Source organism: Columba livia, chromosome 4, assembly GCF_036013475.1.
Source record: "Columba livia isolate bColLiv1 breed racing homer chromosome 4, bColLiv1.pat.W.v2, whole genome shotgun sequence".
Taxonomy (NCBI): Eukaryota; Metazoa; Chordata; class Aves; order Columbiformes; family Columbidae; genus Columba; species Columba livia.
Genome location: NC_088605.1, coordinates 71,510,991 through 71,523,192, shown reverse-complemented (window position 1 = coordinate 71,523,192; position 12,202 = coordinate 71,510,991). Strand labels below are relative to the sequence as shown.

General features: G+C 38.5%; 1 protein-coding gene across 10 annotated transcripts in view; it reads right to left on the bottom strand.

Annotated features, from left to right (window-relative positions):
- Positions 1 to 12,202, bottom strand: part of COL25A1 (collagen type XXV alpha 1 chain) — a 308,144-nt gene that overhangs the window by 48,378 nt on the left and 247,564 nt on the right. For 9 of the 10 annotated variants that reach the window (XM_065062345.1, XM_065062338.1, XM_065062336.1 and 6 more), the window contains 3 exons: positions 7,585 to 7,617; positions 7,385 to 7,420; positions 3,217 to 3,261 (listed from right to left, as the gene is read on the bottom strand). In XM_065062345.1, the coding sequence (XP_064918417.1) occupies positions 3,217 to 3,261; positions 7,385 to 7,420; positions 7,585 to 7,617 (114 nt within the window). The remainder of the gene's footprint in view (positions 1 to 3,216; positions 3,262 to 7,384; positions 7,421 to 7,584; positions 7,618 to 12,202) is intronic. The other variant, XM_065062344.1, reaches the window with a different exon arrangement.

Genomic DNA, 12,202 nt, shown 5'->3' with positions numbered 1-12,202 from the left:
AGTTACCTAAAACATTTCCTAATACAGCCTGCCACTGTGGAGAGACACATTCACAAGAAAGCAGAGTTGCAGCTCAACTAACAGATTTAAAGAAAAGGAGACTTCAGTTCCTTACACGTTAAAGAGTAAATATTTAAGACCAAAAGAACTACATCCAGGATTTTCTTATGCATAGAATATCCTTGTATCTTGATCTTTTCTTTAAATGGAAGTACTAGAAGATACTAAAGGAAATTTTTCCAAAATCAGGCAATGTGGAGCCTTCTCTTGCCTCTTTCTTATCCATCTTGAAGTTGCCTGTATGCATTAGTCCATAAACATTCAACAATTCCAAAGCTGTTTAGAACATAAAAGCTCTGTAAACATGATTCTCAAACTATTAGCTTGTTCATTTGAAATCACCTACGTGATTTGTATTATTGTATATAAAATGGATATGAACTTTCACTATTTATTCATCTAATTTCCAGAGAATACATTGTCACTGTTCCTTGACCACCTGAACACAGGTTTAAGCTATATCCATGCACCTACGGGAAAATGCATTTCAGATGCACTTGCCACCTAGGGCTAACCTTTCAGAACTGCTTGGGAAACGTGTTTTACCAATAACTCAAGGCAAACGCCAGAAATTGGAATATATTAATTTCTAGAACATCATAAGGTGACACAAACTTGGAGAATATTCTGTAATTTCAATTATATAAGACTGAAGAAAATAAAAAAATGTGGTGAGAACCTGATAGCCTTTTAGCTGCAAGGGACCTTAGCAGAAAATTGTATAGAAGACTTTTGAGTGTCCATGTGCATGTCTGCATAATGGAACAGAAACTGAAGAGAACAATACTGCAGAAGAATAGTATCAAAGTAATACCAGGAATACAAGAATATTTAGTTTTTCATACTGATAATGAGATTAAATGGCTACTGCCTTGCATTGAACCCCATCACTTTCTCCTATATACTCCTGCTAGAACTTAGCTTGAGTTGCCAGATGTCCATCTCACAAAGTTTGGGAACAGCTTGCAAAATTCTTGCTGACAGCTACTGTGTTGGCAACACAAATAGATGGGAACTCTGTAATCCATTTAAGTGTGAGGAAAAAGTTCCCTTGAGGAAACTTCTTACATGTTGCAACAAGTTCCTAAATGTGGTAATGACATTGTGTGAGGTTTGTACTATGTCTGTTTCATTATGCCACCACTGCGTATTGCTATTAAGATAGAATAGCAAAGACATATCTCACAGAGTTTTATAAAGTCCTCAAGGGAACAGATCCCAGAAGCCCTAAAAAATGTAACAAACAACATGGACGAGTACCCATATTGCTAACTCCAGCCATTCTCTGGTTTCTGCTGCCACTTCTCATGCCACAGACGTAGTTTCTGTGACAGAAAAATCTAGCCTTTTTTCTTTAGGCTCCTTAATCAGAGTCTACAAACACCTTGAATCAAACAGGACTTATCCTGCAAGCCTGATGTGACCAGATTTGCTTCTCTCTCTCCTGTGCATATTCTGTTGGATCGCCTGTTGCCATCTAGGGTGCATCTAGCCACCTCAATGCAGAATTTGCACTAGATGGAATTTCTTCACTGAAACACCACTTGTCTCCCTCTGACCTAGATTTTTAATAGAAGCTAACATTCTTCTAAGGGATTAATTTTTGACCAAACTATTCCATTCTGCAGGCGACTGTACTGTTTTTCTACTGTATCCACTGAATTCTGAAACAAATTTTAACAGGGCAAAAGTACCACATTTCATCTGTTTTTCACTTCACATTTTGCCTTTTTGGTAAATCTGAAAGCTGTCCTTCTGAGCCATTCTTGCCACCAACAAATAAAGCTTATCAGTAGTAATTTTCACAGAGCAGAGACTCCAATTTAGACTATTTTTTCACTGGCTGATAATATGCATGGACAAGCATGATCTGCAGGAACATGGGATCCCCAAAGCCAAGCCATAACCCCAGCTGGTTTCAGCAAGTGCCCTCAGGCCACTGGCACTGACCTCCAACTGAACTACCTCTTTGCTCACTTTTAAACAGAATAGGAATCGCTGTCAAAGTTCCTTACAAAAATACAGTCCCATCACAAGAAAGACTTTGCTCCTATATGCTCCTCACTAGTCAATATAGGGTTCATTCTTGCAGAAAATGAACAACATCCCTGGGAACTATATTTTTAGGTATTTCAGCATACAAACTTTAATACACACTTTCAATTCTTTCCATAATTCACTAGTAACACAGAAGGGACATTAAGCTTAGATGCTGTGGCAATTCACAGGTCCCTTGAGGAAAGCACTGCAAATGTAACATTCCATGAGATAAATCCTGAATCCTACCACATGCACAAGACTTTGGCCTCTGGCTTATCCCCCTTCTTATTGGAGAAATGACATAAACTGTCTCCTGAGGTATACACAGGGCCATGCTGGAATGCCAAGAAAAAGTTTCAAAAATAATTTGTTCTCCGAAAGAATAGTCTTTGCCATGAGAAGCAACCACTCTTGTCTGCACTCAGGATACCTGAATCCGCTCACTTTCTGCAGCATTATACATCTACAGCTCAAACTCTGCAAGCGTCTGCAACTCCCAGTGCAACCACTTACGCTAGAGCTAAACCAACCACATGTCTTTTGTATCAACTTACCTAAAGATCCCAGACAAACTGGAAGCCAGGGACTAAACCAGGTATTAGGTCAGGACTGTAGCTAATACTGAACAGAATCTTATTAAAACGTTTTGACTTGTCAGTGGAAACCACTGCTGTGTAATGGAGCACAGATATTTTTGTTGACAGAGCCAGTTCCCCACAGCCTGTTTATAATTAATGTAGTTCTCTGGCTGGAGGCTTAGTAAGTTCAGTAGACCATTGCTACTGGAAAGCACCCATCAAACTGGAAAACAAGTGAAATTTGATGACAAACCAATTCCATTAAACAAAGATATAAACCCCCAGTATATTGGATTATTTTCAAAGCACTAGTATGCAATGTTCTACTTCACATTTTAATGTAAGAAATACTGTTTGCTTATTCATAGACACTTGACTAATTTTCCATGCAAAATCTTTCTATGCCAATCCACAGCTCAGTACCAGAGATTCAGAAGAAGATATAGCACAAGTACAGTAAACCCATTTTAGCCACACTCTTTCCGTCCCCACCTCTATGTGGTGTCCCCCCGTACAACAGAGACTACGGTTTATTTACCTTTATTCCAGGGAGTCCAGGAAGGCCAGGGAGACCTGGTTCACCCTATACGGGAGAATTACATAATATTACAGACATTATTCAGTTACGGTTACTCTCCAGTGAGCACCCCTGTATATTCTGCAGCAAGATAAAAGAGCATAGATGACCGCTAGTCAGTTCAAGCAGGACTGATATTTTCAAAATGAATGACTTAAATGTACAATTAGTAAGAGTCATGTTAAGAGCTTAAACATCTTCTGGGAACCCTGGATGTGAAGATGACACCCAGGCTGAAAATCCACATGAGGAAAGCTAAAAATGAATTCACATTAGCTTTCACCAAAAGAGAAGAGAACAAGCAGCACTGGTTCATTTTACATGCTGCTGGTTCCATACTTAAGACAGATGTTTAATTCTGTTCCATTTTCAACTCTCTGCTAGATATTGTGCTGTGTAACTGTCTGATTTAGCTACAAGACAATTCAGAAGAGCTTGATTTAAATTGTGCAATTCAAGCAGGACAACTGAGCTATCGTTTTTACAGAGCTATCCACAGCATAATTTCAGTGCTCGGTATTTATCAGTGAATATATGTGATGTCATGAAGGATATTTGGAATGTAACCTTCTATTGCTTTACCCAGAAATGATCTGCTTATTTAAAATTGCAATAAAAAGACCTACTGTACTGCATTTGCAAGGGTAATTTTGGAACAGGAATTGAAAACTGAATGTATTAATTTTGAAATGAAGTTGACAGAAGTCTAATACAAGAATGACAACATTGGCACAAATGGTCATTTTGAGGTATCAGCTAAATGGAAAGATGTTGTCTAGGGAAATAAAAATGATGAACAGAAAAAAACCCCACCATACAATAACATGTGAAGAAAACATTATTTTAAAGGCTGGAGATTCTATTTTAATACAGAGATGGATTCTAACCAGCACCTTGGATCTGAATGTTCCCTGAACTTTGTGGAAGCTCCGGTCTGAACTCTGAATCCAACTTTTACCTTTATAATGAGTTGAACGGTATTCCAGATTTTATACGCTCCTGAGCTTTACAGAAATCCAGACTTCAGTTCTGTGGTTTGGGCTGATTTATACAGGTTTTGCTATTAAAACATTTTATATAGGTGTGTATACATACACACATACATTCATATGATCACATATACATGTTTATACATACATACATACACACACAAACACAGGTATACATAGTATAGATGTTCATTACACTACAGTACCCAGTGCCAGTTCTTTGAGGCAGTAGTCTTGAATAGACTTGAAGTGCTTATAAGAAAATTACATTCTGCCACAAACTGAAAAACACGAGAGGGTCTGCAAATTGCTTTACCAAATGGACTGATTTCTAAATGTTAGAGAAGGATTCGATAACAGCTTCTTTGTCCATTTCAGTGACTCCACAATTTTAACTGTTCACATTGCCTAAAAGCACAGGAAAGATTCTAGTCTCAAAACATTAACTATAAAATCAGATGAAAAAGTGGAGACTAGGATACCATTTTCAGTAGACACTTATTTCTTGTTATGTTGCCTAACACTTTCTTAAGCAGGACATGGGTTGTCACTCTTGCAAAAGGATAATCCTTGAAAAGGCCTTCACTGCAGTGATTGGTGACAAAATGCTAGCCCCAAGACCCTACTCTTCTGTCTCTTGCTTTCTTACATGAATAGCTACATATACCACACTGCTACTACGACCTTTTCTCATCTAATTGTGGGAGCACTGAATTTCGCTTCAAACACAGCATTTGAATACTATAGTTAATAAATCTATTAGCATTGCAGCAGAAGGTCTCTGTTTAGTCTTGCGACAAAGCTAACCCTCATAGGTCCACACATCACAAGCAGAAAGTATCCAGCAAAACCAGTTGAGTCGCAGTAATCTGAAACAATTAAAATGCCCCTCAAAGATGCATTAAATAACCTGAACCACAATGAAACCACTAATGCTTCATTAGAATTAATACTGTTGATGAAGGCTTAATATTTTCTTTCCTGCACCTTTCATGATACAGAAGATCTGAGTATGATTTGTAAGAAGAATGATTTTTAAAGAAATGAAGGCTGTATACTAACTCCACTTCATAATGTTCAAGCTGGCAGGGCAGGTCATTCTATCACCTTTGGAAAGCATATGGCACAAAACAGCCTTGTCAGGCCATTGAAATACTGTCACATTTCATTTCATGTAAATAATATTCAGGCGGGCAGCTCAATATTCATCTGTCCTTAGAAGATGGATAAGGAATAACTGGAAGATGAAGAAGAAGTAAAATATAAGGAAGCAGGGGAGACACAGGAAGAAAAAAGGACTGGGGCACAGTACGGGAAAAAGTATTGATGTGACATAGAGGGCAGAGATGTGCCTCCAGTTGAAACAAGGGTCCTCTACAACCTTTGGTGTGGTGAACAAGTCCCTTCTGAGCAGGGAGCAGAGCAGCAGACATGGGACACCTGGCTGGAGGTGGCACTCTGCTCCGAATGAGCCCATTATGGGAGCTGCTGGCCCGGGGACATGAATGTGGCATTCTGGGAGCTTGAGAGGGGAAGTGGAAAGAACACATTAAGCCCTCTTTGGTGTGAACAAGCTGAGACTACAGAAAGCCTGAACTACATACCCCTCACTTATCTGTGTTACCTAAAGAGGTCAAACCTGAGTGCCCCGGGACTGAGATCCAGGAGCCTGCTCCTAAATCACTGCCAGCTTTGCCTCCATGACAGCCAGCTATTGAGAGTGTGAATCTCAACAGGCTCTTAAGTGCATTTTTACCCAGGCAGAGCATAAACTGCAGAATGCATATGCTGAGTGATTCTGTGGATTAGATAGCTTTAAACTACTTTGATTACCTTTCTAATTAAACCTACATTTTACCAAAGAACTGCATTTACAACAATACTAGTTTTTATTTAGCCTGCTATCATTGATGACAGTTATAATTTCTCAAACAAAAAGACTTTTTCCTTTCCTTTCCTTTCCTTTCCTTTCCTTTCCTTTCCTTTCCTTTCCTTTCCTTTCCTTTCCTTTCCTTTCCTTTCCTTTCCTTTCCTTTCCTTTCCTTTCCTTTCCTTTCCTTTCCTTTCCTTTCCTTTCCTCTCCTTTCCTCTCCTTTCCTCTCCTTTCCTCTCCTTTCCTCTCCTTCCCTTTCCTTCCCTTTCCTTCCCTTTCCTTCCCTTTTCCCCGTGTGTTTAGGGGGTTTGCTTTGTCACAAAAAGCTGTTGACTATTAGAAAACAGTTGTACTGCTATTCACTAGATAGATTTTTAGCTCTTGCCTGTCTGTCTGGAATATCTGCTAGCTCAGCTGGACTCTGCTCCACTCCAGTAGCAGTGGGTAATTTTCACCATTACAAGAGGCAAGAATGGTGCTGAAGGCACATTTGCAAGTACTGCAAAGTAAAAACCTGGTTGCCTCATTGTCTCTTTGCCCTTTCAGCAGGTTTTCCAGCAGGACCTGCGTCCCACTCTCATGAAAGGCAGCTGAAGGCGCAGCATTCACTGTGTTTGATGTACTATGGATTCAAAGAGGAAATTCCCCAGCTTCAGAGGGCCTCATGCAGCACAGAGTCATTACAGCTCCTGCTGGACCTTCACTTGCAAAAGCAGCCTTGGCTACACAGCACCCAGGGGAATTTCTTCCCCTGGAAGGAAGAACACGGCAGTATTACCTGTTCTGTGTCCTTCTAAACATGCCACATGCCTCTGACAGTTTGATTCCCCTTACAGGTATATATGAAAGGGTTTCTAGTCAATATTTATTGTCTTCCTAATGAGATGTAATAAGGTACCATAGTCTGAAGGTTAATATTCAGTCAAACATGCGGGGTTAACTTGCGATCACCCAAGGAGCAGAGCCATTCTTTGTTATCCTCACCAGCTGCAGTTGAGTAAGCTTTCAATGCAAGAAATGCACTGTAGCTAGAAGAGGAGATGGGTTATTCTAATATTGCTTTTCATGCTAATTAGTATCATCATTCCTGTGCTTTTTTAAAATACAAAATGACCATACACCAAATGTGTACAGGCCTTGGGCTGTTAAATTGTAACTGCTTTGGACTCATTCTAGTAAGGGTAAGTGCCACTTGCAACACGTGTAACATCGTTTATCACAAATCCAACAGGGAGGAAAAAGAAAACAGAACATGTCCAACATATACCTTTTGTCCAGGCCGTCCAGATTCACCGGGTTCACCCTAAAAGAAAAGAGGTGAAAGACATGAGATCTGTCAAAATGAATTAAAAATGAAACTGGGGAAAACCATGACATTGATGATACCCGAAATGTCCGTGACACTACAAAGTAACACGGACGAAACACCCCTCTTCTCCCTGTACAACTGTTTTAAAACTGAATTACCTTAATTCCTGCAGCAGAAGAACCAGGGTCACCCTAACACAAAATCCACAAGAAACAATCACATTTATTATATATAAAGTCACATTATATATAAAGTTTTTCAATAAACGAATATAACAAAACATGCAAGACTATCCAGCAAAATAACTGTATAGTAAGATTACCTGTTATCTGTGTTGCTACATGGGAGTTTACCCAATGAATTAAATCAGTGTGATTCAGAACAGGAACAGTATTGTTTTCAAGAACATGCATAGAGATTTCTTTTTACTCATCCATAATACTTACAGCATAATACTTAACCTCAAATTTCACAACTAATAATCCAGATGGAATAATTGCAGATTTTGTATAAATGTACTCCATAAAGCCAGAAGATGGGACTTATTTGACATTTCTAAATTGCCGATATACATTAAAAATAATTTACTGCCATTTACAAAGATTATGAGCAATCTTTTTGACCTGATTCTACAGATGGCCAGTGTCAGGTCTCAAGTAACAAAGCTTTTTGTGCTAATGAAGGTTATCTCCAGTGACCCATGTGCTTATTACTATCAGGACAGGTCATAGCTCTATTTCCACAGCAGTTCAGCATATTTAAACTAATAGTTTAATGCACTTCAGTGCTATACTTTACTGGACAAGTGAGCTATAGTAATTTACATATTCAGGAAAGGTCTCTGTTCTAAGGAGGCATCTACCATTTAGAACCATTTGCCTGTGTTTTGCTGGGCTGACTGCATTTGACAGGTGATGATATGCACAAGGGCAGAGCATTGGTGAGTGACCTGGCCAAGGAAGCTGTTAGCTCACAATTTTGTACAATTGCCACAGGATCCTTAAAATTCCTGGATACTCACTTACTGCATTTTTCTTCCCCTTAAATGACACACCAAACAAAAATGAAAAAAAACTAAATTAATGAAAAGTTTACTAGTCAGACTACATGTTGTTGAAGGTGGCTAGAGTGCTTATATTTGAAGAACTGTCTCATTATTCGTTATTCAAAATAAATCTGGATTGCTCACCAAAAGTAACAAGTTGCTACACAGCAGCAACTTCAACCTCCCTAACTGCCTGCTAGTGATTTACACAGATATCATAGGAGACAGTACTGTAATCCACTCTGAAGACGTTTAAGCAGAGTTTCAATGTTTAATATTCTTTGCATTAAAACACAAAGAATGCACACATTCCTGATGGTTTGGTGAAGCTGAAGGAAGCATTCTGTGAATGCTATAGTTTTAAAGTTGGCTTGGGTATAGAGTCTTTTTGGTAATAGTCTCATAAATTAAATGGTACGAGGTAATATGCTCACTGAAGAATCGGAATAGATTTCCTCTACACAGTTACTGCAGCTCACTCTTGTGTGAAAAGAAAAACAAAAATCAGTTTTATGAAGGGCTGATTCATATCTGGAAACCTGAGATACCTCATTTTGATAGACGTGCATGAGTGATACTGCTGATATCCCTTACAAGCCTGTACAACTGCAAAGCCTTGATGACTTTTTATAGCTATAAAGTGGCAAAGCAACTGGTAAGAGACATTCAGCAGTTAAGCATTTTAAGGGATAATGATGGATATGGGAAAGATAAGACAGAAAGTATTTATAATCCATCTTCATGCAAGAAAGAAAATTAATATGGGATTAAAGAAAAAAATATGGTACACCAAGTTCTGAGTTCTGATGAGTCAGTTTAGAAATGAAGAAACTGGCAGAGGAACATGCACACAGAATGAAAATACTCAGTAGTTTCTAGAGATCAAGGCTACAGTAGAAGAGTAGAGCCAAGAACTCAAGTCTGGCACTGACACTCTCTTCAAAGTGGGACAACCCAACCAAGGTGGTTTCTTGCTTAAGTCACTGGTCAAGAACCAGGCACTCAAGTCTGTATTTCTAAGAGCCACTGGGTACAAAAGTTCAGAAAACGAAGCTACATTAACTGCACAAACAGGAACCCATTTCTCAACCAAGCCTGAAACTGTTGTCACCTGATCTCTCCCTCTCACCATACAAATAAAAATTTAGTATTTATCTCACCGAAACATTATTTAAGCTGGTAAAGAAGTGTTTTTAAGTTTTGTGAACTACTAATTAAATCTCTTAAACAGATGCGTAGCATTATGATCTAGTGCAGTGGTCTCTGCATTTACTTACATAAAATTAGCAGCTTGTTTGCAGAGCAGGAAGGATTTGTATGTGCATGTGGTGGGACACCTGAGAACTGGATGGGTACCATGTTTTTCTTATCTCTAAACAATACTTCCAGCACCTCTCTTAAAAACAATCTTTAAAAACTGAGCCTTAATAGGTCTCGCACTCCTCCCCACAGGTGTTCAGCTGACAAAAACTTTCAGAACTCAGCTGGTAGTGAAATTCCATAATGTAACATGTGCCCCAAGATTCTCAGAGCTACCCAAGTACAAGGCACAGGTTGTGTGATAGGGAAAAGCTATAACAGAGGATACATATAAGCATAATGCATCAAAAAGGCTGCCTGTGAAATTTGCTGGAACTCAATTTCATCTGCTTCTTTGAAGACAACAAACATAGTTTTTTATGTTAATCTTCCCAATAGAAAGCATCCAGTGGAAAATACAGAAGGAATGCTACTGAGGTACTTTGAAATGCTTTGTTATAGCAGGGTTTACAGTCAAGGTAAGCTTAACTGCCTCCTTAAGATGATCAGGATACCATTAGAAAAGTTGCAGACACAATACAGAAAAAATACAAATAAAAAAATACAGAAAAAACCCTTGTGAACATGTTAATTATACAAGGCTGCAATGGCAATTTTGATTTCCTCTAACACTTATATGATTGGTGATTGCTGAGCAAATTCATGCTGCAATTATACATAATGATCATACAGCAAAAACTTCCTCCTATACTGAAGAGCAGGAAAGAATACAATCCTTGTTAAGTGTGTACAAATGACACCAAATTTAATGTTCACTACTAAATTATCTATCAAAAAACACCCCTCTAAGCTCCCTGCAAAGCGCTGTTTGCAGAGCTATCTATCAGAAACTTTAAGCTGCAGCTCTCCTATAAGATCTGGATTTTTTGTTTTTTCCTGGGTGGCAGATGGTCTTGCAGGCAGGAAAAATGGGGGAAAAACAGTGAAAGTCAACCAAGTCATAGTTCTGCTCACTCTGTTGTAAAAATTCATGCAGCGGATTCTAGCTTGTTATGCTTAAAGCAACTCACTCCACACAGAATATATTCCCATGTCACCATCCCACTTCTGAAACATATGAAAGTTGGAAGCGATGGGAGACTTCTGTATTATGAAGTTCAGCAAATTTAGTAAAATTTATTCAGATACAGGAATATAAGAAGTCTCCTGATGACCTATATTTTCCACAAGTTGATCCAAACTAGACTACCAAACTGTTGACAGCTCACACAGAAATATTTAAAACATTATACTTGGGGATGAAGGATTTCCCACTGCAAAAGAGAGAGACCTTTTTCTTTCCTTAAAATCCCAAGCAAGGCAGTTTGTGCCCTGTGGACCACGGTGCAGCACGGACATTCTAGTGGATGCAAATTTGCTCTCACTGTTGCTAAAGTAGAAAAACAACACGTGAAACTGCACTGGGCTTCCCAGAGAGACTATAAACTTTGCATTTGCTTGCTGCAGGACTATCTATCTGAACAACAATCTCATACTTGCTCAGAGATTGTATTCTTGAGCCACATAAAAGTGGATCAAGATGATGTTACCAGCACACATTGTGTAAGTAACTAAATAAGGTTCTGAAGACTTTCATCTGGGTTAATAAAAGCATGATTGCAGATGAAGGATTATTTAAATGAACTCTGGGAATCAAATAACTTGACTAATCCTAGATCTAATATCTATCTTTAATTACAGATTTTAGAATATGGCCTGTAAAATTCTTGTGCTCTTAAAAGCATGGCTTTACTGTATCCAAATGATAGGACCTGAGAGATTTGTATGCATTCCTTACCAGGCTGATACATCCATCATAAATTTATCCTTGCACTAACTGAGGTGAGTTGGTTAAGTAATTACACATATAGTGGTATGAGAAGAAGTTGTTATGCTTCTGCCCAAGTGTAGCCACTAAAATGAATGTTTTGAGAAGCATATGAGTTCCAAAGTGATGGCCAGAAGAGATCATTATGACTGACCCTTCTTTCTATGCAACACACGCTTTGCTCTGACTGTTAAAGACTATGACTTGTCTAAGTAAAGCACATTTAAAAACCTCAAGTTAAACTTAATTTATTTGATACAGTAAGAGCCTCACATAAAATAAATCAAAAATAAATAAAATAAATTTTTGACAGTATCTACCCTTTAGTGACTTCTACAACACATTGGTACTTTGCAACAACAAACTAACAAGGTATCAAGTAAGGTTATTGCTGGTGCAATTGGCAAAAAAACTATATGTAGTTTTTTATCTTCAGCTCTCAGTTGTCCAGCTGGAAATTTGAAGGGAAGTTACCTATCATATTTTCTGTCCCGTATTGGTTCGGTTCTTCCTTTGAGTGGAACACAGAAGGTGAAACATAAAAGGATGTATCAGAAATGGCTATAATTCAACAGATTTAGTTACAACAGACTGGCACGTTGCA